At 38.7% G+C, this 27,031-nt stretch overlaps 1 protein-coding gene across 1 annotated transcript in view; it reads right to left on the bottom strand.

The window, feature by feature from the left end:
• The window catches only part of LNPEP (leucyl and cystinyl aminopeptidase), a 42,707-nt gene extending 17,549 nt beyond the window's left edge, over positions 1-25,158 (bottom strand). Inside the window, exons 1-8 of the mRNA XM_082497904.1 lie at positions 24,320-25,158; positions 20,439-20,577; positions 13,443-13,574; positions 10,783-10,903; positions 9,935-10,089; positions 9,506-9,619; positions 7,318-7,449; positions 4,275-4,406 (exon numbers count right to left, since the gene is read on the bottom strand). Of these exons, the coding sequence (XP_082354030.1) occupies positions 4,275-4,406; positions 7,318-7,449; positions 9,506-9,619; positions 9,935-10,089; positions 10,783-10,903; positions 13,443-13,574; positions 20,439-20,577; positions 24,320-25,128 (1,734 nt within the window). The 5' untranslated portion in view covers positions 25,129-25,158. The remainder of the gene's footprint in view (positions 1-4,274; positions 4,407-7,317; positions 7,450-9,505; positions 9,620-9,934; positions 10,090-10,782; positions 10,904-13,442; positions 13,575-20,438; positions 20,578-24,319) is intronic.
• Positions 25,159-27,031: the final 1,873 nt, after the last annotated feature.

Genomic DNA, 27,031 nt, shown 5'->3' on the forward strand with positions numbered 1-27,031 from the left:
GTGTATTAATGTTGCCTCCCCATTGGCTTCTGTTACCCCAGGGGCTCCTGGCCCATCTACATAAGCCTTTGAATGTGCTGCAGTGTAGCCAGCACATCTTGGAGCAAGTGGCTGCAGGCCCTTGCTAGCACCCTGTTCCTTTTTCCTTGGAGCAGCATCCCTTGGCTTGTCACACGCAAGGCTGGTAATACCCCCTTCCCCCATCGAATCTAATTTAAAGCCCTGCTAATGAGCCCTGCTAAGTCTTGGGCAAAGACCCTTCTCCCCCTTTGAGTGAGGCAAACCCCATCTGACACCAGCAAGACTAGTGCTGTATAGGCCACTCCATTGTAACAAAAAAATCCCAAACAATCCAAAATTGTAGCAGTGACACCAGCCACGGAGCCACATATTAACAGACCGAGCTCGTCTGTTTCTTTCAATATCACTGGCCCCAACTGGAAGTAGGGAAGAAAAAAGAACCTGTGCTCCAGATTCCCATGCTAGCTGTCCCAAGGCCCTGACATCTCTTTTAATCACTCTGATTTGCACTTTCTTCAGCCCCCACATAGAACAGAAGCAGTGGGTAGTAATCTGAGTGCTGCAGCAGGCTAGGGAGTTTGTTTGTGATGTTCCTAACCTGGGCCCCAGGGAGGCAGCAGACTTTTTTTTTTTATGCAGAGAATGACCATAAACTTTAAATAGGGATTGCATATTCCAGGTAAGCAATTCTCTATTAAAATTTTAAAATGTATAGAATTTGAAGTTTACATGTTTTTTTATTTTTTACATACTTACAAAACTTTGGCTAAATTTTCTTCCTCCTCATTGTTACTACAATGTTACATTATACAATCCTTCATAAATTGCCCAAGATGTGCTGAATGCATGCTCTCACTTTCTTTTGCCACTGCTTTTTCCTTCCTGTTACACTTTGAAATCACCAAGAAATCTGTAAGATCAATGCCAGCCAGCCAAAAAAACCAAACAAACCAAAAAACCTCAAACCCTCAAACAAAATCTCTGCTCAGAGCAGGCTGGGCGCTTCCCGGGTTCGGTCGGTGAGCGGTGATACATTAATCGTGTTTTGTATGTTCCTTTACTGGTTGTTTTCCTCTTTTCTTTGCTGTTCTGAACTGCCTATATCTCAACCTACGAGTTTTGCCTTTTTCTTCCGATTCTCCCCCCATCCCGCCGCTTGGGGACAGGGGTGAGCAACGACAGCGTGGTTCTTTGTTGCCGCTGGGGCTAAACCACGGCATATTGACATACCGTCTTCGAACAGCAGCTCCTAACTTCAGTGAAAGCAATGTATTAAAATGACTTCATCCATCTTACTTCTAAGCAAGTTTGCTTGTTGTGTTACAGATTTTTCATTTAATTCACATGCAATTTGCTCATTTTCACTCCCAACTACGACTGTCGATTGCCACAGAGAAGGTTAAGACTTAAGAAATGACTGGGCATTTTGCTGTGTGGACAGCAAAAATTTATGATCAAAGAAAAGGCTAATTATGATCAAAGAAAAGGCTAATTTTACGGTTGTAATTTTCAAACACACTCAGCCTAGGCATAATTAATGGGAGCAAAAGAAAAAAGAGCAAGTCATTTTGCTGAATATAATAGATTTGTTTTTACTATTACTACAAATAAAGGAAACAAACGAAAAGGATACCAAATATCTCAATACATGATAATACTAATGATTTAGTTGTCATAAGGGAGACTCAGTGAAATAGTACACATCTGAAACAGAAGAATCAAGAAACCCAGACAGAGATATGGCCTCTTGTACTATGAAAATGCAAGTTTTAAAAAAACTTTAAAGCAGATCTGGGCACTGGCTAGAGTTCAAGGGCGCTAATAATGGTCAACTCAATAATAATAATCAGTCAACTCAAAGATCAGATATACACAAAATATTGTGTACCTCCTTGCTCAGATTCATCTAGTTCATATAGTTTTAATCACACACAGGGGGAAAATATTATTGAGAAGACTTTCCATCAAGTTCCTAGAATGGATGATCTTTTGATACCAAGGGCAGAGAAAAGTAATTAGAGATGCAGCCTCTCTAGATTTGACTGTTAATCAACAGATTCTGGCTGAGAATATGAAGGTGAAAGACTATCAGAAACCAAGAGAAACTAAGAATTCAAGACACAAAAAGAAAAATACTAAGACAGAAAGAATACCAAAACAACGAAAATGGACACAGGGACAGTACATTTCAGTAAATTCTGAGAGGCAATAGGTGAAAATCAGTGGAAAGAAAATAGTGCAGAAAATTTGGTACCTTCCCAGGGAAGCAAAATAATAAAAGTCCATATGTAAACTAACTCATTGGAATACCAGACCAGTCCAGCTAAACCATGAGTCTTTGGAAAAAGGGAACATGAAAGTGTACAACAGCGCAGGCTGTGAAACCACAAAACAAAGACTCAGGCACAAAATGAGGCGCCGCCAGAAATGGACACAGAGGAAATGGCAAACATTGCAAGCAGCATCAGAAAACATCAGAACCAGTTGGTGGGCTCCTCCACACAGAAGATAATTCTGGCAGATAACGCTGTTAAATACCTAGTGTCAGCTGGAATTTGGTAATTATTGAATTAGCACCAAATACAAAGGGTATCTCATTAAAATAGGTAATACACAATGAGTTCTGAAGTTAGATATTACTAGGTTGGTTGGATATGATTCACTTAATAGTAATACAGGTGGGTGAAGCAATCCCAGAGTTGGCAACAATTACTTTTGACTTGTAAAAGATGATGACAGAGGTTCCAAAAGACTGGAGAAAGAAGCCTGCAGTTTGCAGAAAAGCGGAACTTGCCCCTTGGACAAACAGTAGGGGTACAATAATTTAAAAAAAAAGTTATTTTCTGAGCCATGGAGACAGACTAAGCAAGTAATCTGAAGTTTTAAGAATTACTCTTGTCCCATGCTCTAGTAACAGTTAAACCCTGCATCTAGTAACAGTCAAGCGCTCACATTAATTAAATGTAAGGCATCTGTGTGGTCTCTCTAGTCACCCTGTGTGGATATGTCCATCTCCCTGTGGTATGTTCTCTACATGTGCATCACTGAAGATGGCTCCATCTTGCAGAGGTTGAGGAAAGTCTATTTTCCAGTATAAAAATCACTATACAAACCAGAATAGTTCTCTGTCATATGACAGTCACAGTGTGTTATCAGTAATAAATGGCAAACTAGTGATTGTGTATGACTAAACACACAAATTTAGAGCCACCTGTGACAGCTGACAATAACTAACAGTGGCTCCAGTTCTGCAGAAGTTCAAATATCATAAGGTAAGATGCCAAGAACCAAAACTAAATATTAAGTTAGTATCCTACCTATCACTCAGCTTCTATGAGGGAACCTCACATGTATTTCAGAGACTGTAATATATACAGCACAACACACACAGAGAAATCTGTTCTCTTCCTTTATAAAACTACCTTGACGCTCCCTGGGGATACTCAGCAGCTCTTTCTTGTTGGGATCACTCTCTTTTGCCTACACTGTCTCCCTCTTGCACACTCCCCCTGCCTTGCACTCTCCCTCCAACTCTCTCCATCACTTGCTCTCTCCCTTGCACTCTTCCACTCCCACCCCCTCCTTGCTCGCTCTCCCTCCTGCTGTCTCTCCCCCGTCCTTCACATGGACCCTCTCACCCCTGCCCTCCCCAGCTCTCACAGGCTTGCTGTCTCATACCCTTGCTCTCTCCTGCCTATGCCCTTGTTTTCTTGCACCCTTGCTCTCTCCCCCAACACCCACTTTAATTAGACACAGCCTCATGCCTACCTTAATATTTGAGAGCTGCTGAACTAAATTTCCCCCTACAATCTGTTTTGCTACAATTCTAGCACTGCTTGTTGAAACAGAAGTTATCACTGAAACAAAGTTATACCAGCAGAGAATCCCAAGACCTCTACGGCCATTACTATGCCTTGAAAACAATGTTTTGTCCTGCATTTAAGATGACTTAGTTTTATTCTGGTCTTAACACACTAACAATGCAACTCTAGAAAGGATATGTACATACTGATGTGTCCACACGTGTGGCTGGTGTATGGCAGTGCATAGCCACTTTTTGTGGGATGATACTTAATGGAGTCCTAGAAGCTACAGAAATCTCCATATCTATATGACAGATGAGGAGCAAGAACTTCAGAGTATTTACCTGCAGTCTGTTATCTTATTTCTTTCACAAACAAGGAAATAAATAAAAAATTACAACACACTTAGAGAAGAGAAAAAAACAAGCACAGCATATCAAAGATGGATACCTCATTCATGCAGTCCCACAAGTCATCACTCTGGGCAGATCCATAGTTGTGATTACGCAAGTATACCTCAATGCCAGCTTGGAAAACATCCTTAGTTAGATAGTGTTTCAGCATCAAAAGAAGTGAAGCCCCCTTTAGGGAGAATAAAAAAGAAAAAGAATTAGCAAATTAAATTTATAGAACTTGTTGAAGCATTGGAACATTATAATATAATACTCTTCTGCATGGTACAGAACTGCACTTGTAAGACAGTGCTTAACAGTCATGATTTAAAGTTATATCAAAAACCTAAAAATATTGGAAAAAGATGAGATACACTTAGTAGGCTGGAATTGATAGTACATTTTGACAGTGCTTAAATACAGCCATGTAGTAACTGAGTAATTCTAGTACCAAAGTAGCCACGAATGTGTGCCAAGAAGGGTGGTGAGTTTTGCTTTTTAAAAACATAGCTGACACCCATTTTCTTTCCATAGAAATGCTTCTGTGTCACAGTCACTAATAAATAAATTGCCTGAGGACTTGCATACTACACAACTAAATGCAGATAAGCAGCCATTGGTCATGAAAAGTTTAAACGTGCATTTTATAATTTTGGTACCATTTCTAAGAAAGGATTAAGAAAAAAATTAAAAGGAAGATTTTAATGACAGCATGTATGATTCTTACACACTCCAAATTCAAGTTTTGGAATGTAATTTGGAATCTTGCCTGAAACTGAAGTCTGCCTGGTTAATCTAATTATTCATGAAACATCAAGAATACCCCTCACTATATTTTTAATAATATGGTCATAATTTCCTCTCTTGCATGCATCCATACTTAAGCTATAGCTCTACTACTTTCTTACTGTCATGCTGTCCCAAACACTCTGTTGTTGCAGGTGGATTGTTTTCCCACCCTTGAGTGATAGTCTGCAAAACAACCAGGCTAAAAATAATTTTGTACAATAATTCTTATTCCAGACAGTAAAATGTAGAGGCCACCTACTAGTCTGTGTCTGTTGGTAGTATAGTAAACCAAAAAAAAGTTACACAATTCAGTAACAAACCACCCTTAGCTCATTAGGGACCATGTTGCAAGTGTCTTTGCACTCAAATTGCCCAGAGTGTTAGCTAAGATATAGGGCCCAGAGTGGCAGAAAACAAAGACTGCATTCATGAAAGCAGCCATGAAAAACCTGTTTCTGACAATGCAAGGCCAAAACTTGTTTTGGTTAGCTCCTAAACTCAAAGGTGTAGGTTGCTACATTTCTATTCAGAAGGTGCACATACCTACTAGTAGCAATAAAGTAATTCTCCAAATATAACACTTTACTAATTGACTGAAACTCCATCCCAATCACTTATGGAATATTTCCATTAAAATTATTTAAGGTTTTGATCAGGCAAAGAGTGACAGAATTGTTATCTCTGAAGTTAGTTGGCTACAGACATGATCATGCATGATGCATAGCTTCCAGGAGCTCACCAAAAGGTGAGCTTGAGATTACTTGAGATACCAACACTGAAGCATGAAACAACAGCAATGCCCTTTGATATATAGTGTAGGGAGAGAAATCAAATCCATTTCACAACCAAGGGAAGCTAAAAATCACACATCTGTTCCTGTAGTTCAGAAAACAGAGACCAAAATAAACAGAAGTACATCACTATTGTAGGCCCATTTAGCATCTCAGACTACTGAAGGATGCCATACAACCCATGTTGACCAATTAAGACTTGCAAAAAGAAATCAGAGGAGACCAAAAAGACAGCCATGGCAACTGCATTCCACTGAGTAGAGGAAGATGTAGTATTTGACTGTTTTCTAGTAAGGACTAGCTGTCCCCATGGTTTCTTATTAGATGAAAATACAAGCATACACAGATAGTGGGGGGAAAAATAACAGCTAATTCAAATGATCTAAAAGGCTTTCCTCCAATACTACCAAAATCATGGGACACAGTATCTAAAGCATGAGACAACGTGAGTAAAAATTTGGTAAATACAGATATTTGCTTTCTCATGCATTTTTAAGTGAGGAACTGTGAATCGTTAAAAACAAACCTCTCACACAACCCTCAACAGATACTAGAAAAAAATCAAGTTGCAGACAAGCAGGATATGTAGTGAAATAATTTTACACTCCAGATGCAAGCCTCCAGCTCAGGAATTGTCAAAAATATTGTTTTTTTAAAAGCAGGGAGAGTATAAAAAGGAGTGATTGCTTTAATAAGTGCCTTATTGTTACTCTTTTAAGGACTTGATACAGTCCGCTATTAGAGTAAGAATATGTGTAACTGGATATTTTGTTTTACCTACTGGATCCCCTCTGACATCTTCATGAGTACTTTTGCGTATGCTGAAGTATGCACCAAGCAGAAGGATGTTAAGTAAGGACACAAATACACATACATTATCTTTTCCTAATTAAAAGCTATGCAGACACTCAGAAACACTTTTGAGAGCTCCTGCATTGTTTGTATGCATGGGAGCACCCAGCCAAACCGGTTTCAGAGCACAACAGGTGAGATGTGGGGAGTTGTCTTCCGACTCAGCTTCATCTCCGCCTTGCCTTGTGTATGCAGAGATAACTTGGGGGGAGCTGCAAAACAGCTTAGCCCAGGGTTATCTCAAGATTGCATATAAGAACTGAAACCAAATGGCCCTTAACAAACAAAATGCCCTGAGTCCCATCCCACCACTATTCCTGTGATTTTGAGTGCCAGACATCACAAATTGGCAACAAAGACTTAGCTATCACACCACCAGAGAGAAATATATTAAAAGAAATAATACACTCAGGCATAATCCTGTACCCTCACAGCGTCAGGAAATATAAACCGCAAGGTCTGGGGAGAAAAATGGGGAATCCTCCAATGATACAGCTGGCCTATAGGAGACACGTCCCCCCCTGTCCAGGATGCTATACAGGGTAACTTCCCAGACATTGAGCGACCTTACCTGAGAGAGGGTATAAAGAGGTACGGGTACTTACTCATGATTCTACATGCATGGTTTCAATAGCTAATATATCACTTTCCAAATATTTGTAAAGTTACCTTGATGTAAGAAAGAGCATCAAACATTTCCTCAATTTGCTCTGAAGACTGAACAGCAGAAGAGACTGGATGTGAAGAATTCAAGGAATCCTTCATCATAGCCTTGAAAATTAAATTAAGAAAGTCTTCATCCTAGAAGAAAAACATTTATAAGTGCTCTAAGAAGCTAGAACATGCATGGTAAGTGGAACAGTAAAAGTTGATTTGCGCTTCCATTGGTCTAACATGCCAATGCTCACCTTCCTGCAAAATTATTAGGGTAGCATTTGTAAAATCTACTCTTTCCCCGCCACATTTTAGCAGTGGAATCTCAGTCTTGAGTTTGCATCATTATCCAGACCCTTAAGCTCCTGTCTCAGGTAAATGCATCATTGGCACTAGAGAAAACAAATGTACCTGCTAAGTAAGTATGTGCCAAATTTCAGATTTGGCTCACCAATGTTTTCAGTTCATTTACAGCAAGTAGGAAATACAAAAACATGACTTCTTTAGTATGCTTTAAGCATGAAGTCTAGGGAAATAACTCACTACAGTGATGTTTGTGTGAATGTAAACACTTGCTTATCTAGTGATCCTAGTACCAAAGTCTCTTCCTTCTTTTCTCCTAGAATGAAGATATTTGAATTTAATACATTGTTACCAGAACAAGACAACCCCAAACACTGAAAAGAAGCTGACTGTACTGGTATTTGTCCATTTCATTTCATCGAGCCTTGAGCAAACAATCCTCTACACAGTTTCCCTATACAGTAGAGTTAAAAAAAAAAAAAAAAAAAAGGTAGGACCTGTGTACAATACAATAAAAATAACCTTTAAAGTTTAAAAGTTCAAAGCTAGTCTTGAACGCAGTTCTGAGTGATTTTTTTTTTTTTTTTACCAAAACACATTTTGGCACCACCCAGTGGTGATACGAGATGTTGGTGAAGGTACCTTTTCAGGCACCTTTCAGAATGAAGTATACAAGTGTTGCATATGTTAAACATTAGACTAGTTTAGTGTCCTCCCCTCACCACATATGTACCCAACAAGCAGAATGGCTATACAAACATACTTTAGTGGCTATAAAACTCAACAACCAAGCTAGGCCACGTGAAATAACTTTTTAAACATCCAGCTCCAAGAAAGAATTCTACTGAACAAAGTTAGCAACCCAAGTTTCTTAATGCAGTAACAAGGGTGAATTTAGAACTCAAAACTCACACTCAGTTAGAATGCCAAGAACACAATCCAGCAAGCAGGAAACAGTCAGTACGCATTAGATTTTTAATCCCATAACTAATGCCAATCACATAAACAGTCCTGGAATCTGGTTCCAGAGCCCAGGTATTTCCTCTCCTAGGAGATACCTTTACCCAGAATGCAAAATTAGTCTCTCCACTGCCCCCTTCATTTAGTTCCACCAATCTTTGTTTCTCTGCCTGCATTCAGTGACAGGGATGCTTTACAGCACTAGCTGGTATCCCTTCCATGGAGAGGAAAGGTCAAGTTTGAATCCTTCATGAAAAGCTAGGTCACTTAGTACCTCAGTGAGTTTTTAAATGATCATTAGATTATTATATCAAAAAGATTCTATCCTTCAGCCATATGTATAAACCTGTGGAAGCAATGCTTTGTACTATTAGTGTAACTCAATGCTACCAGAATCTATGGGGTGGTACTATATGATACTTTTATACCAGGTCCCCTGATTTGTGAACTCCAAATGGATTCAGACGCGAGTAAGTACCACAATGCTGGAAAGACAGAAGTTACTCCAGGCATATTTAGTAACCTAAAGCTCTGGTACTTCCTAAGTCTGCTAGAAAAAGTAGAGGCAGACAAACTTGGTCAACAACATGCCTGGACTTTCTGTATAAAGATTTTAATTTGATAAATAGACACCTACACCTTTTAATACCTGCTATTTTGCACAGAATGCTTTAACCTACAGAAAACACAAAGACTGCATGTAGACTACCACCAAAATAAATAAAAAAAAACAAACCACAAAACCAATGTACCCTCTCCAAAGCCCCCCCAAACCACTTCCAATATAATGGAAGTGCCAAAGCAGAGGAGATATAGTATAATCTCAATGGTGCCCAAAGTGAATTTCAATATAAGTTTATAAGTATCAGTCCTTTATGGCCAGCATTAAAAAATAGATCATAGCAAAGGTACAGTAAGTGTAGTTACAGAAAGTACTTACTGAATGTAGTTCTGGAAAAATCTCCTCCATGACAAAGTACTCCATGAAAGTGGCAAATCCCTCATTCAGCCAGAGATCGTTCCACCATTCCATAGTTACTAGATTGCCAAACCACTATGAAAGACCAAAAACGTCATTCTTTTTCAGAAATAAAATCAAATAAGTACAGTAACACTCCATCCATCCTCAGCTCTATCTTGTGGCAAAATCAAGTTCAGTCAAAACCATGGTAATGCTGTTCCATAAACAACTCCCTAAGTATGTCATGACAGAGTTGCACTCTGCCTGTTGTATTGCAGAAAATACACCTGCAGGTATTCTGAACAGATACAATGCACAGTGAGGCAGGGGTGAATTTAAAGACGGAATTGCATTTAAAAAAAAAAAAGATCCCACCACATTTAAACAATGACCTCTCCAATCCAGTACCTGATGGGCAAGCTCATGCGCTATCACTGCAGTTATTAACTTTTTATCCATTGCTGAGGAAGTATTACTGTCAAACAAGAGTGTTGTTTCTCGGAAGGTGATCAAGCCCCAGTTTTCCATTGCACCAGACTGAAAATCAGGAATTGCTACCAGATCTGGAAAAGATTTGAAAGAAGCTTCTGAAAACTGCTTGTTAAAGGAATTCTGTATTTCAAGTCTACCTTTTCTATTGTATAATCTCTAAAGCCCTCATTATTTAAATCCTGCAGTGTGGACACGTGCTTACATCTAAAGCAAACAAGCCCCACAGATTTATAACCATGCTTCTCTAGCAGTACTCTTACACAAACAACTTAAAGCACTACACAGACACTGCCTATAGACCTTGCATGCACACAAGTAAGAAGGAAATGAGGCTGCCCCTACTGAAAGTAGTCTTAGAAGACTGCATTTCATTATCTTTCCAGTCAAACTAACACATGCAAAGAAATCAGGCTGCAGATTTTGCACTGGTGAACATGGTTCACAGATAGACAATTCTGTATCTCTCTAGCAAGGCATATCACGTTAAATTTACACCAAATTATTTCTTTGATGTTACATACAAGTATAACCAATCCGGTGTCAAAAGCTCACAAAAATTTTCCACCTTGGGAATCACTTAATACTCATATTCCGTCAAACATCAGATGATTTTTTTTTCAGTAATTTTGGGGGAACCTTATTTCGTGGATGTTTTATGCTATTTGGTTTTTTTTTAAGCACACCTTTTCAGAATGAAAGTTCCTCTGCATTCCTCAGAATTGATAAGAGCTTCTCCTGTTCAAAAAAAGTTCAGAAGAACTTACCTAATTTTTCAAGAGGGTAGTTCATTAAAAAGTATTTCTGGTAAAATTCCAGAAGTTTCACTGCTGTGTTTAGGGCATACCCAACCTGGTTTAGATGCTGTGGTATAGCATAGACAGATACCTAGTCCAAACAGAGAAAATATTTTGAAACGTACGGCTACAAAAGTTTTAGAAGAAAAAAAGGAGCTGGCAAAAGTTCTTCAAACAGAGAGGATATGGTTTTTGGAGTACACACATAAGTTACAAACATTAGTTATGAAGCTGTAAATAAAGAGTTAATTTTTTTGCTGGACCTTATTGACTAGTCAAAATACAGACAGACTATTCAACTGACCAATGTGTATACAGGAACAATTAAAGGCTGACACCTTAAAGGAGGGTATTCCAGAAGGGTCTACATGAACAGAAATTGATCCATTTCCTTTTTTACTCCCTGATGAGTTATTAAGTGACCCTCCCTGCATACCTTGATTAATCTATGAGTTTAGGCTATCAGTATGATAACACTAGTATCACTTGCAAGAAATTATCTCAAGAAAATAATAATTGGCACAAAGGTCATCCATTCCCCATCTAAGGAATGGCCACATTAGACACAATGTTAAGAAGTATTCATAAAAACTGAAAGGTTACAGTCTCTGTCTATTCATGCTGAAGTGGTCGTATCAAGAAAATAACTTTGATTAGGTGACAGGTTGATCCAGGTTTAGGACACCCTTTCATACACAAACACAAAATATCAAAATATGTTGAGACTAGTTTTCCTGTTCTATTAAAAAAAAAAAAAAAAAAAAAAGGTCCCTCTTACTATACTACAAATCAGTAAAAAAATGACATTTCAAATAGATGGATAGGGTGACCTTTTAATTTTTGAGTTTGAACCAAGCACATACAAGTAAGGATCTATCTAATCTAGTGTTCCTGAAGTACAGAAGTACTATTAACCGCAAATTCTAAGTTCAAAGAGAAAATACAAAAGCCCTCTGGGATCTTCTGGAGTTTAAAAAAATATCATTGCATTATGAACACAAAGCAACTTTACTTCCCTCGAAGTTGTCTCATAACATTCATGACAATAAACTTATTTTGTGTGAACTGATTAGCTCAAAGTTTCTGAATCTTCCAGCCACAAATTGCTGGAAGCATTTTGAGAACGTATTTCGTGGAAAACATCATTATATGCTTCCTTCTTACAGTCTCCCTTGGCTTACTAGACACTGTTGGCAACAGAACAACCAAACAACCACTAGCTAGACTCTTATGATTTGTCCCTTTAAGCTGGCAAGTACTCTTATACCTTACTGGATGCCTTGTGTTTCATGCCTTCTAAAGGTCTTCTGGACTTCCCTGGACAGGCCAAATCTTGCTTAGTGGTCAGAATGAAGGAGAAGCACTGTTATGAACCACTTTATCACTCAGCCTTCTCCTCTCAGACATGCCTCTGCCATAAAACACTTCTGAAGTACTTGACAATCTATGCAAGATAGTCTCACTATTATGAACAAAGCAAAGTACACCATGGAGATACTTGTTTCAGGCTCTCTGCAAACACGAAACATTTAGCATACTGATCAGTTTTCTGCCTTGTAAAGAACTGGCTACATGGTTTTACCAGAATTCAGTTCAAATATCGACCTGAATAGCAGCCATACAACACCCACCTTGGGTGGGGGTGCGGGGAAGAACTTAGTAGTCTAACTTTTCAGGTTAGACCAAACAGTCTGTCCTATTCAGCTATAATTAGAAATACTTGTTCAAGTCAGAATCAAAGCCTATTGACTAGTATCTTTACTTGTATACACTGGATTAAAGAGAGGGCTGCTTCTGCAGTGCTACTAGCACTACTACCTCTGGCTCTTTCTAGGTAGGTACTGGCACTTCCAACATTTCACCACAAAGGGGCAGTTCCTGATAGATAGTCATGAAAATCATTGCTTACATGAAACTCCTGCACCTCCTAAAATTAGGTTAAGCAGCATCTCCTAATATTACCATGCTTTTTATTTAGTTACTTTAATGGCACACATTGTAGGCACTGCACACTGACCCTGCAGGCCGCATCCCCATGAAGGACAAAGATCAAACAGGACCAACTCTTTGATTTTTGGAGCCTTTGGAATAACAAAAACCCCACAATGAAAGAATTGTATTCAAGTGACTAAATGCAGACTTAAAGTTAGTCTAAATTTGCTTTACTGCAGGGCATGGGGTTTTTTAGGTAGGTTATCTTTGGAGGTATAGAACAGCACTGCTTGAAATAGTATGTAGACTTCCCTGGGAATGGTATTGTTTCTGTATATCGTCTGAAAAACTCTTGGTTTGCATGACAATACTCCCTCACAAATGAAGCATTAAATAAAAGTTTAAAGCTTCCAGCTCTGAAAGCTCTTCAGAATTTTAGATTTTGTAAATTTCCATTGTTAACAACACCTGGTGCTGAGTCCCTTGCTATAAAAGTCTTCTCCAACTGGTGTAAGCCCTGAAGTGATTCCAACCTATAGCATATGGCTTTTGTCCCCTACCTATAAGGAGTATAATAAAGCCAAGTAAATAAATAAATTTAGTTGAGACAGAGTTTGCTTCTTGTTTTAGGGATTTTTTTGTTCTGTTTTTGTTGGCTTGGGAGAGGTGAAGGAAAACTTAAAGTGGACATAACATACCAGACTCCCATTAGTTTCCCTACTGATGTTTTCCAAGTCTGCAACAACAAAGGCTACTAGGTAGGTGCTCATCTTCAAACTCACAAAAAACTCGTCTTGAACAATTCCATCTGTCACAGGAGTAGTGGCTTTCTGCATGAGAAAGAAAAACGTCATTATTGATGCAGACAAAAGAACACTAAGACATGCAAGGAATCAATGTTAAATCAAAGAATTACTTCCTGCTTTGAACAGTTTATAACCAAACCTGCAGAACATCTTTATATTTTGATTATGTTTCAGTGGGATATATGATACTCACAAACTACTCATGGTGTAACAAAACTTAAAGAGACATGGAACATTTAAGCCTATATACCCAAGGAAGCTTTTATTATGCAGGATTACCAGACAACTGTATTGCTGGAGAAACCATTAAACCCCCAGTATAATCCAAAGTCAACGTAAAGATTAGCATTAATTCAAGAGAGCTTTATGCCAAATCAGAGACACAGTTCAGCATAGACTACCAAAAATACTGGTATTGCATGATTTAAACACCGATCTTTTCACAGAAGCCTCTTCAAAACTTGGTAACCAGACATACTAATTATTTTAGAATAACAGAACAAAAAACCCCTCACACACACCCTTACAAATCAAAAGAGATTGCCTTTTAAAAAGTGAAGAAAACCTAAAGTTTCAGTTAGTTCAAAGCAAAACCATGCCCATCTTAAACACACACTGCCAAAAGTAACTGTTTGCTCAGTCTTCTGAAGTAAGATAACATGGTGCATTTAAAATTACTTTCACTGCAAAAGTTTTTCTTTAATATTAGTCCTGGAAAGGCATGCTGTATGCTTAAAAGTACTTTTCTGTACTGATGTTCACATTTAACTTTCTCATCGATAAACTAAAAAGTCTCTCCATTCAGCACAGCTTGTTACCAAGACCTGCAGTTATTACAGAAGAATCTGTATCACTTTTTTTCTTAACAGGGATTTGTTTAGGTGTTTATTTTCAGAAGCGAGCCTATCCTAGTAATGATCTCACCAATGCAATATAAGTCTATACAATATGATCCTCTTATTCAATTTTCACATTTCTTTCTTTATGTGTACAAGAATCAACTCACTAGCTTGTACTTACTGTATTGGGAGCCCACACCACCTAACAGAATACCTAATCCAGGCTAAGTCTAAAATGTAAGAATTCAGCATGTGCTAGAGCACTTGTGAGATCAGGGAAAAAAAAAAAAAACATGAAATAAACCATAAAGTCATGCCAATTAAAAGAAGCTCTGCATATAAAAATGGGTACCATTACAAGAGAACTCACTGATACAAGAAATGCTGTTGAGGTAGTGTACTACTTCATAGAAACTCTTGTGTCTAATTTCTTTATTTGTACAGTCACAAAAATAAGGATTTATTGTAATTCACCCATGCAAATTATCTTGACAAATTATAAAACCCAAAGGAACCACTTCTGAACCCATTAACAGACTGCATGTCTGGATTTCATACAGCAACAAAAGAGGAATTACACAGTATCAAATTATCAGGGCATAAATTTGGGGGACAAAATGAAAGAAAATAATATTGTTTGCAGTATAAACACAAACATCTTGGCGATATTATCCATTAGCAAAAATATCAATTCACTTGGTTGGTATGTTCTTATACCTTCTTGATAAATTCTAATTAAACCTGATCTGTTCTTTTGACACAAGAACTCACATTTGATCCCCAGCCGTAAACATACTATTTCATTGCTTTTAATGTCTTTTTTTTATATTGTCTTTGTTTTATCTTTGCTTTCTCAAATCTTTATCCATCATACAGATGATGTAACAGCCAAGTTTCAAAACAGAGATGGAACCAACAGAAGAAAACGCAGATGAAATTTTCAATATGCTCTTAAACACATACATGCTCAGTAAATGTTACAAAGAGACAAAGAGTGGACAAACAGGTAGTTCAGTGAAAAGGGTCTGATACTAAAAACAAATGCAGCAAGACAGAGAAGGTGGGTTAAAAAGCAGATAATCAGATGATGGAAATGTCTGACAAGATGGGAAGGAAGGAGAATTCTCAGCCTGAAGGAAGCACAGGAATTCTGGCTATGGCAGTATGCAAGGCAGAAGAGGAAGAAGCAGATCTGAAGGTAATTCACGTGGTATGACAAACAGTAGTGGGAATCAAAACACCATAAAGAGAGGCATGATGTAATTTAAAAAGGAATTTATGATGCAGGAGTGGCACAAGTCATTGGAAGAACAATTCTATGTAGAGAAAGATGGGTAGGGAAAGGACAGTTTTTCTATGCAGTACAGAAACAGTTCAAACAGTATGTATCTGATACGACCAATCGGGAAAATTCATAACACCAATGTTAAGATGATATAAATGTGCAATATCAACCCATTTTTCACTGTAAGTAGAATGAGTACAAGGTCACATCTCCTAAATGTTGATTGTTCAAATGGCTTCCTATCTCCTTGAAAAATGAGCAATGCAATGAATGCTACTCTGCAGCAAGAAAGGCTAGAAACTTAAATGTAAATGGGTCCTGAAGTAAGGAGGAAGAGAGAGATGCATTAATGACCTTACAGTAAAGGCAGCTCATCAGTATGTCTTCTCCATGTGGATGAATCCTCATTGTGCACATTCATCAAGTACACAACATTAGTAACCACAGACAGCACCAAAAGAGCTACTGGATGCTTTGTGACAGCACTCAGAGTTGAGTAGGAACAGATGGGATGGGGACCAGCTTCTTCCTAAGCACAGAACCCCACAGGCACATGTTTTGAAGAACTGCCAATACAAGGCAGAAGTTATGGGAGGATGCAAGACTAAGGCAAGTAACAATTTGTCTTTTCTAGATTTAATTCACATGTCTCGAGGTGTGACAGTCAGCTATTTCCAGACTAATTAGAGGAAGATTCCCTGGCAACAAATAATAAATCACTAAACAAGAAATAAAGGGTTACCCTTTCAGGCACGTTGGTTGGACCAGTTAAGTCACAATTCTTGGCAACACAGAGCTTGAGCTCCAAGTAGCTTCCCTGCAGATTGTCTCAGGAAGGCTGAAAAGCCTGCTCATATCTAATGACACACTGTTCACTGCATCAAGTGATCCATTTTGCATAGTTTGCAGGAAGACACAATCACAGTATCACAGTATGCTAGGGATTGGAAGGGACCTCAAAAGATCATCTAGTCCAATCCCCCTGTCAGAGCAGGAACACCTAGATGAGGTTGCACAGGAAGGCATCCAGGCGAGTTTTGAATGTCTCCAGAGAAGGAGACTCCACAACCTCCCTGGGCAGCCTGTTCCAGTGCTCTGTCACCCTCACTGAGAAGAAGTTTCTTCTCAGATTTAAGTGGAACCTCTTGTGTTCCAGCTTGAATCCATTACCCCTTGTTCTATCATTGGTTGCTACTGAGAAGAGCCTGGCTCCATCCTCATGACATTCCCCCTTTATATATTTATAAACGCTAATAAGATCACCCCTCAGTCTCCTCTTCTCCAAACTAAAGAGACCCAGCTCCCTCAGTCTTTCCTCATAAGGGAGATGCTCCACTCCCTTAATCATCTTAGTTGCCCTACGCTGGACTCTCTCCAGCAGCTCTCTGTCCCTCTTGAACTGAGGGGCCCAGAACTGGACACAATATTCCAGATGCGGTCTCACCAGGGCAGAGTAGAGGGGAAGGAGGACCTCTCTCGATCTGCTAACCACCCCCCTTCTAATGCAGCCCAGGATGCCATTGGCCTTCTTGGCCACAAGAGCACAGTGCTGGCTCATGGTCATCCTGCTGTCCACCAGGACCCCCAGGTCCCTTTCCTCTACACTGCTCTCTAACAGGTAGCTCCCCATCCTATACTGGAACCTGGGGTTGTTTCTGCCCAGATGTAGGACCCTACACTTTCCCTTGTTGTATTTCATTAAGTTATTCCCTGCCCAAATCTCCAGCCTGTCCAAGTCTCTCTGGATGGCAGCACAGCCCTCTGGCGTGTCAGCCACTCCTCCTAGCTTAGTGTCATCAGCAAACTTGCTGATAGTACACTCAATTCCCTCATCTAAATCATTGATGAATATATTGAATAATATGGGCCCCAGTACCGACCCCTGAGGCACTCCACTGGTTACCGGCCTCCAACTGGACTCTGCCCCATTGACTACGACTCTCTGGCTTCTCTCCTTCAGCCAGTTCGCAGTCCACCTAATTATCCGATCATCCAGTCCACACTTCCTCAGTTTAGCCATGAGGATGCTGTGGGAGACAGTGTCAAATGCTTTACTGAAGTCAAGGTAGACCACATCTACCGCTCTGCCATCATCCATCCACCTCGTTATTTCCTCATAAAAGGCTATGAGGTTGGTCAAGCATGACTTCCCCTTGGAAAAGCCATGCTGACTGCCCCTAATAACCCTCTTATCCTTGATATGCCTTGAGAGGGCACCAAGGATAAGCTGTTCCATCAGTTTCCCAGGGATGGAGGTGAGGCTGACCGGTCTATAGTTACCCAGGTCCTCCTTCTTGCCCTTTTTGAAGACTGGAGTGACATTTGCTTTCCTCCAGTCCTCAGGCACCTCGCCCGTTTCCCAAGACTTGGTAAAGATGGTGGAGAGTGGTCCAGCAATGACTTCAGACAGCTCCTTCAGCACCCGCGGGTGCATCCCATCTGGACCCATGGATTTATGGATGTCCAGGTTGCTTAACTGGTCTCTGACCCAGTCCTCATCAACTAAGGCAAACTCATCCATTGACTTGACTTCATCTTCATCTGGGGTCTCAGCGGAACAGGACTCCTCAGGACAGCCCCCGACAGAGTAGACAGAGAGGTATCTTCTGTCACCAGGGCACCCACCCCATTCAGTAGTGGGCCTACATTGCCTCTGGTGTTAGTTTTATCTGCCATGTATTTGAAAAAGCTCTTCCTGTTGTCCTTGACCCCTCTTGCCAGGTTTAACTCTAAGGAGGCCTTAGCTTTCCTAGTTGCCTCTCTACATCCCCTGACAGCAGCCCTGTACTCCTCCCAAGCAGTCAGCCCCTCCTTCCATGATCTATAAACTCTCTTCTTCCACTTGAGCTCGCCAAGCAGTTCCCTGTTTAGCCACACAGGTCTCCTGGCTCCCTTCCTTGACTTCCTACGTGTCGGGATGCTCTGATCTTGAGCTTGGTAGAAGCAGTCCCTGAATGCTGACCAGCTATCCTGGGCACAATCTGAAATCTCAGTCTTGCTCAATGCCATAAACACATGCAGTAGTTTTCCAGATGACTACTTCTTGTCCATGCAAAGTTGCATAAACACCTTGCACAAAAGACATGAAATCTGAGCAAAATCATCAGGAAAAGTAAGGAAGGTGGTGGAGGGGCTAGATTAAATGACTTAACAAAGCATTTACTGAAGAAGACAGCTTGGAGGTGCTGCACAACCACATATGCTGCGAAAAAAACAAAGGAGGTAGATATGCCTGTTTGCTACCGCGAGGGCTCTTGCTTATTTTTCTGAGAAGTCTATTCCCACAATGGGCATTAGAATCATAGAATCATAGATCACACAGAATGTCATCTTCTTTATAATGATGTCGTCAGAGATAAGCAAGAGAACATACAGAATATACCAGGATTATATATATACAGGTAGCAGTAAACATTCTATGGTAGTGTGGTGCAAAAGAAGAACTGAAAACAAAAATACTCTTGGCCTTTCAGAGAACACATCAGTGTCTTTCAGACTACCCATCATCTGTGGAAGGTGCACTGAAGAATAGGATAGACTTTTAGCAACTATATGCAATTAGCTGAGCAATGTCTGCTGCATGCATACAGCAATGGTAAACCATAGTTTACTTTTTGTACATGAAGAACTATGGAAGCTCCTTAAAGTTGCCTTAGCCACTTGTCCAACTCCTAGCAGAGGAAAGTGACTGAGCACCCTTTCTTGTTTACATAAAACAGCAGAATTGTCCAGCAAAGTCTGTTTCCTTTTTCAATGATGAAAAGAGAAGCAAATAAAGTTCTCTTAGTCCTGGACATAAACTAAAGTGCTGCAATCCGGTTAAAGTAATGGTTGAGAACCACCATAAATCCAGGAATGTAAACGTTCATGCACTGTGAAAAAGATATTTCACAAGTTCACAGTTTTCAAAAACAGGGTAGCTACATCGGCATGTAAGCTTTTGACAACCTTCTGGAACCCAAACTGCACAGTGTACCCATGTGTCCCACCAACACCAAGTGTGTAAATTTTTTCATCACTGGTTAGATCAATGTCAATATTAATGAATTTCTCTTGGGTGATAAATGGTGGTAATGTTTTGATGAGACAGGACCTAGTTCAGACACTGACTGCGTAATTCTAGTCTTGCTGGTCTGTCTAAACAAATTAGGCTTCTATAAAGGTTTAATGGCATAAAGCATCACCATAAAATTCAGATATGCTCTTACAAGATTTTGCCTGAAATGATCTAGCTGAAGGAATTTCAGATCCCTCATTCATATTCTGGGGTTGACTCTGTATTCATACTCTACTTCCCCTCCTTTAGGCTCCAAAGCACACCCTTCAATATAAGGCATATCTTTCACAGAGACTGTTGTTAGTCACACAAATTACTGCAGTATTCTGCACATGTGCAGTATCAGCAAACATACGAAACTCAAAAGCAAATCTTAAGGGCTCTTAAGACTGATGTAGCCAACAACAAAACTCCTGCAAAATAATGATTCCTTTAAATTCAACAGGAGTCCCTCCCATAGCTATTCAACTGTCCCTACAATAACATCCTACACTGTGCAATGCATTTAACAGTTGTTTTCTCTACTAAGTTACTTAGTTCAAGTTTTTGATGAAGAGAAAGTTGTTTTATTATAAAGTCATGCAGTTTATAGCTTATCCTCTCAAGTCAATCCCCTAGACACTAACGCAACAAACACACAATGCAAAGCACTTAAACAGATTACCTATGCAGCAGCTTTACTTAAATTCCTCTACAAAAGCAGGTACCTTTGGCATATTTGACAGAGTGGAAAGTTTCTCATCTCTTTTGATCTTGATTAAAAAAGTAGCTTTAAACGCTGGTTCATCAAAGCACGGAAAAGCAGACCTTGCAGCCAGAGGTTCAAACTGAGTTGCTGCAAACCACCTAATGGTAAGAGTAGAGAAGAGCAAATTAAGAATTATGAAAAGGGTAAATGTCAGTTTATTTATGACAGAACAGACATTTTTCCTCCAAATCTTGTAACGGCTTGTTAAGGGAGAAGATTTCTGAATGGTAGATGACAGGGTTAGTCCAGTCAGAATAAATGTGTCATTACAAAAGGTTTTTTAAAAACCCAAAAAATATATTTATTTGAGGACTAATCTGCTTAGCTGTTTTTTGCTATCTTAGCAAAGAACACACCTGGAGTAACACAATTACAGAACTATTACCAAAATATAAGCCAGCCAGTTTACAGAAAGAGGGAACAAAAAGGAGATTGAAAAATTACATTATTGAGCATGCCCACTAAATGAAAGTTTTGCAATCTCAGCAGCAGATGGGACTACAAGGAAGCTTTTAATCTAATTTTCATGCTCCTTCCTGCAGATTCTCCCACAGTTCATTTAATTGTATGTTGGCTCCCTTTGCTGGCTAGTAGATGGATTCTGTGCAAGTTCATGAACTGTCTTGTCTCTAATACAACACCTAGTCATACCACAAGAGAACTTCTAAGAAGTTTACATTCCTTCTCCAGTATTTTGATACTAACTAGCTGCAGAAATTACACCTTTTTCTAGAGAGCATCTCTGACTTGTATTCTGCTCCTGCAAGATAATCCTGGGAGCTCAACAAGAACTTTGAAAATTTAGGTCATATATTTACTGGAGCCAAACAGTGGAGAGAACAGTCATTCACATTACTTTTTTCTTTTGTTTGTGGTTTGGTTTTTTTGTTTTTCTTTTTAAACTTACTGCCGAACTACCCACAACTTTGGGGGCTTTTCTTTTCTTCTGCACCATGACTCCAACATTTTTGTACCTACAATTTTTCTGAGGCAGCACACTGCTGACAATTCATAAGATTCATCTCCATGCCCACTTTCGACTTCTTACTCTTCTCTTCCCTGTCACCAACAATCTTGAAGTTAGTGCAGGAAGTTTCTTTTTCTTTTTTTTTTCCTTCACCCCAAGATTTTGCAGAAGAAAAACAAACAATAAAGAACCATTCTGCAAAAAAAATATAAATAAGGCCCAACGTTTTTATATATATATAACTGACAACTGTGTTATTTTGCCATTTGATAATTTCAATGTTTTTGTGGCACTATAAAAAAATCTTCAAAATAAAATAAAACTAAACTAGAAGAAAAGACATTTTCTTTCAAAAGCAGCGTGATACCTTCAGTTTTATACAGGAAATGCAATAACAATACAGGTTATCAAAGTAGCCTGCATTTGTAAAACCACTGACATTAAGCAGAGACAAAGGACCTGGAAAAAGAAGAGGCAGGCAAAGTAATGGAAATTATGATATCAGCAAAGAGCTGTCTGAAAAGGATTTACTGAAAAACATACAAGTTAAAGCATGTGCTGCATCCTGTTCTTGAACAAAAGCAGGCAGCACTGGACTGAAAGGGGACAAAAACTCAAGAACTTACTGACAGATCATCTTTTTCCTCTATGAATACTTAAACATTCTCTTTCTACTACAGTAAATACAAGGAGAAAACAAAACTTCAGCTACATCAGAATAGAAAAAACATGGAAATTCAAAAAGAGGCTAATCATTCAAGCAATTTTTGTCTTATACACTTACTGTATTCTTACTCCAACTTACTTCATGGTAATCAATGTCTTTAGTGTTTGTGATAAGCTACTTAGTTCTATTTCATTTCACCTTGACGTTATGTTCTTCTGATGCAATCTACACCCTTTGTGAGTCTTTATTATCCAACACATTCTGCAACAGAGACAACTTGTGGCATTTTTGTTATAATGACGGAATTCTGAAGCCTATCAGCAGTTTCTCAAGTGGCAACAAATTCTCTCTAATGATCATACATACACTATAACATTTTAGTATATGCTCAGGAACAGCCTTTTCATAAGAGGCTTATCAGTAGCACTTTACCTGGCGGATCTGAACAGCCACCTCACCTACATTTGCACCTTACTAAAACACACCCACCTTCACCGGAGAGGCAGACAAACTGAAACCTTTAACCCAAATTTATTTCTTAAAATTTTTGATTCTTAAAGCAAGCCCCTTTGACTACCTCACATAAGGACCAACAGGAACTCATGGGAGTAGAAGAGAGAGTCCCTGCCTTATCTCAGTTGCTCACCAATTTAAAAACCCATTTAATGTTCCACAGTTCATTGGAATGCACCAAGTTTTGCATATATTTGAAAACTGTGAGTAAACTCACAAAACAAATGAGTTTTGGTTTAAACATCTGTTGTTAATGCTTAGAGATGCCTGCTGAATCTGAAACAAAATATTCTGGATTTTTGTTTAGAGAATAAATAGAAATACATCTTTCTTATGTTAAGCAGATTCCTAACAGTCTATGAAATCATCTTTACACTCAATATCTTGTTTTGTTTATTTTTTTAAAGATGAGCTATCATTGAGGGACTTAAATAATTCAAACATTAGCAGTGTACAGTTATCATATCTCACTGCAGAGAGAAAAATTATGACCATGGTTGCCACACTTCTGTTTTATTCTTCAAGGAGTCTCTCTGAGATAGGCTGCAACAACTCTATGAAGGGTCTTCTTTTAAGCAACTGAAAAATACAATCTCAGTGTGATCCTCTTCCCAGAGAATACTTTCAAGTCTATATTGTCAATTTGTAAAAGGTTGGGTTAGTGCTTGTTAATTGTAGGTTCTGCCTTCCCCTTTCAGGAAACAAAATCTACCTGCTACTATTTTGGAAATCTCCATACAAGATCTCTGTTCTTGCAAAGATCTGTAAGATTGATAACATCGATTTTTCTTGCTTTTTCCTTCACATCCCTTTTTTTTTTTTTTTGTCTTAGCACTTAGCACTCTTAGCACTTCAAATCTTAGCACTTCTTAACACAAACTGGTTAAGTGTTTTATGTCTCTGCTCTATTTAGCAGTTGTTTTGTGCACCCTTCCAAACAACTTTCCTGTCATACTGGTTTACTTGTGTTTGTTGCAGCGCTCTGTTTCTAGAAAAGCTGCATGGATAATTATGTGCCAACAAAGGCACGAACGCTCTTTAAGTACATGACCAGTGTCAGGCCCATTTTAAGTGGGTGGTGGTGGGTGGTGATTTCATTAATCTTCTTGGTAAAAAGCACTGATTTACTCTTTTTAATAATGAGTGTGATGTTTCCCTTTTCTCCAGTCACTGGAGACTTTGCCTGACTGCAATGACTTTTCAAATAAGATTGAGAGTGGCTTGGCAACTATATCTGCCAGTTCCCTTAGGACTAGGGCATGGATCTCATTGGGTCCCATGGACTTGTGTATGTTAAGGTTCCTCAAATGGTCTCGAACCTGATCTTCTCCTACAACAGTGGGACTTCATTCCCCCAGTCCCTGCCTTGAGACTCAGGGACTCGAAAGATGTTGGAAGAACTTCCAAGGAGAGAAAGGAAAAACTAAACAAACAAAAACCCCACACTACAGCTACCTGCAACCACTATACTGCACTACATTTAACTGACGGAGAGGCTGCCCTGCCTTAATTAACCCGTCCATGAAAGACATTTTTCAGGTAAATGATTGAAGGTAAATTGATTAAATATCAATTTTGCTCAACAGCAATCAGTTGTAATAAACATCCAATAGAAAAAGTAACCTTTGTTATTTCTATTATCAAAACACAATCTAGAAGTGACAGAACAGAGAAGCTGCATTTGTGGGCATACCTTTGCTTAGAATTCTCATCCTTGTAAGAAATTTTGTAAAAGCCATAATAGGTATCTGATAAATCAGATGAATATTCTATGTTGACAGTATAATTCTGTCCTACAAGAAGAGCCTCAGGAGCCATGACTGCAATCTGGTCATGCAATGGATATTCCAGGAATTCAGCTGGCTTTGCTTCACTTTCTGCTGAAGTAATGGTTGCCTTGGTGATATTAAGTCCTGAGCTGTGAAGTACAATCTTCTGAGTTACCTGGATGATGTTAACCACTATCTTTACAGAGCCTGCAAATTTCAGAGTAGTTAGGTTTGGCTGCAAGACAAGATCATAATGCAGTGGTACAACATCAGGAGGAAGTCTAATTTTTGCCCAAGGAAATACTTTTCCGTTGCTTGCCAAAGGGTATATTAGTTCCATTGTATGATTTTTTTTATGGCAGCCTTCTTTGGTAAAGGTACATTTGGGAAGAAGATAAATTATTAATGAAACTGCAATCACAAGAACAACTGTGCAAACCACCATGGTCCTCATAGAGGGCACCAAACATGATCCATTTGGATTTTGTCTATAGACAGACATGTTATTCCGGAGACCTGAGCTTCTGTTCATGAAGGACATCCCCAGTAATTTTGCTGATGACTCATAATCCTCTTCATCATCATCCATTTCATGCTCTCCAAGGCCACGGACCAGAAGCCGGGAGCTCCTTGGTTCAAAATCCACTTCATCAGGCTCCAGGGGATGTAAACATGGCTCTTTTGCCAAGTCAACCACATCAGGCTCTTCTTCAAACATACTGTTTTCAATCATATTCCTGGGTAACTGAATTTGATCTGAAAAAGAAAAGCCCATATGTTACATGATAAACAAAAGGCATGATTATAATACCTCAAACATAGTTTACTGAATTACAGAATGAGAAACACTTTTACAGAACTTATGATCAAGACCTCTTAAAATTTCTCTCTCAGGTTTGTTTCCAGAAAACATTTCTGTGATTTTCTCCATACTGTAATTGTTTGTTCAGCATCTTCAAAAGGATGCTTCCGTTGCACATACTCAATGACAATACCTTGCACCATAACTGGGGATCAGCTGTATCACTGCATAGCACTCCCATTTCATGGATGTCAGTGTCTTGACTACATTTCCTCTGCCGTAGTAAACTATATCTGTATTCAATTAAATTTGTTAAGATAGAATAGCTGTTACGTTGTAGAGTAAAGCACAGGCAGCCAATACAGTTCTAGAGGTGTTTCTGAATATGCTAGTTACTGAGTTCTTTAATAGGGGAGAAAATCTGCCAATGTGCTGGCAGCTACACAAATAAGATATCAATCTGACCTTTCTAAACTTCATTTTTCATAGACACCACAAAAAAGAAAAATATTTCTCACACAAAAATGGCAGCATAAAAATTACCGTTCCAACTGACATCTTCATTTAAGATCTAGCTGATACAACCCTTGAAACAATCCATGCAGGTAAGAAATTAAATCAGTGCCAATCAGACTGTTTTTCACCATACAATTTGTCCTTAATAGATAACAGATCACTTAACATAAAAAAAGAACTGAAATTCATACCAAATTTGTAAAGCATCGGATACTCTTCTATTCTACATGCAGTTATAATTTAATTAAACTTCTGGTCATCTCTATAACTGTTTATGTAAAAGGTTATCTTTCAGTTAACCTGGTCAGTGGAAAGTGGTAAAAATTAAAAACACTATTGGAAAGAAGTATATACAGGGAATGGGACATGGACACCAAAAGTAGCTAACTTAGGACCAAGGAACTTTTTTTCGTACTGTATTAAATCCAAAGTGCTACAAACAACAGAAAGGATGTTAATTGGATTTTTTTAGGACACCGCAGCTTTGTCTAGAGAACAAAACAACTCAAATGGAAAAGCAATCTATAAGGAGATTTCTCTCCAAAAATTCTCATTACTAAATTTTTAGGGCCTTGAAATTACAGTTTATTTGAATTAGTCTCCTGTCACAGCTTCTACCTAAGGGACTAGACAAAACTTTTGTCCAACTGCAAGGCTTCAGAAATGAAACTAATCTCTTTCAGAGATGAAAGTTTACTGCTAACTGAACAATAATCACACCACGCCTCTATCCCCCACATTCTGTGTTTTGAGAATGAGAAAGATAAATTTTTCTTTGGATCTAAATATACTGAAAAGTAGGTTAACTTTTATTGATTTCTGACAAGAATGTACATTTTGCCAATCTATATACAGCCTAGAATATCACTGTTCCTATTATACATTACTGATTTTATCTATATTGCTAAGCTCCCATCCATTAATTGAGGATAATATTATACAGAAATAAATTACATGAATAATTTCAGGAATACAACTACATATAGCTGCTTGATAGGACTTAAAATGTTGAAACAGGCTAATGGAAGATAATGGTGGGTAAAGATTTATGATTTAGTAGTAGCCTTTCTTTTCCCTTTTTTTTTTTTTTTTTTTTTTTTAAAGACAGGCTCCTATACAGCTGAAATTCTCAAAGGTTAAAATCAATCATCTTAAAGAAAAGATGGCAAGAATCTTTTCAAACCCAATATACCAAACTCCTCAACATTTATTCTAAAATGTATCAACACTTCCTATTTCAAGGCCACAAACTCAGAAAACTATAGTGTCAGCAGCCGTAACGCTGAAACGGATGGAGCAAGAATTCTTATCCTAGCTA

This window comes from Vanellus vanellus, assembly GCF_965231255.1.
Source record: "Vanellus vanellus genome assembly, chromosome: Z".
In the NCBI taxonomy this organism is placed as follows: Eukaryota; Metazoa; Chordata; class Aves; order Charadriiformes; family Charadriidae; genus Vanellus; species Vanellus vanellus.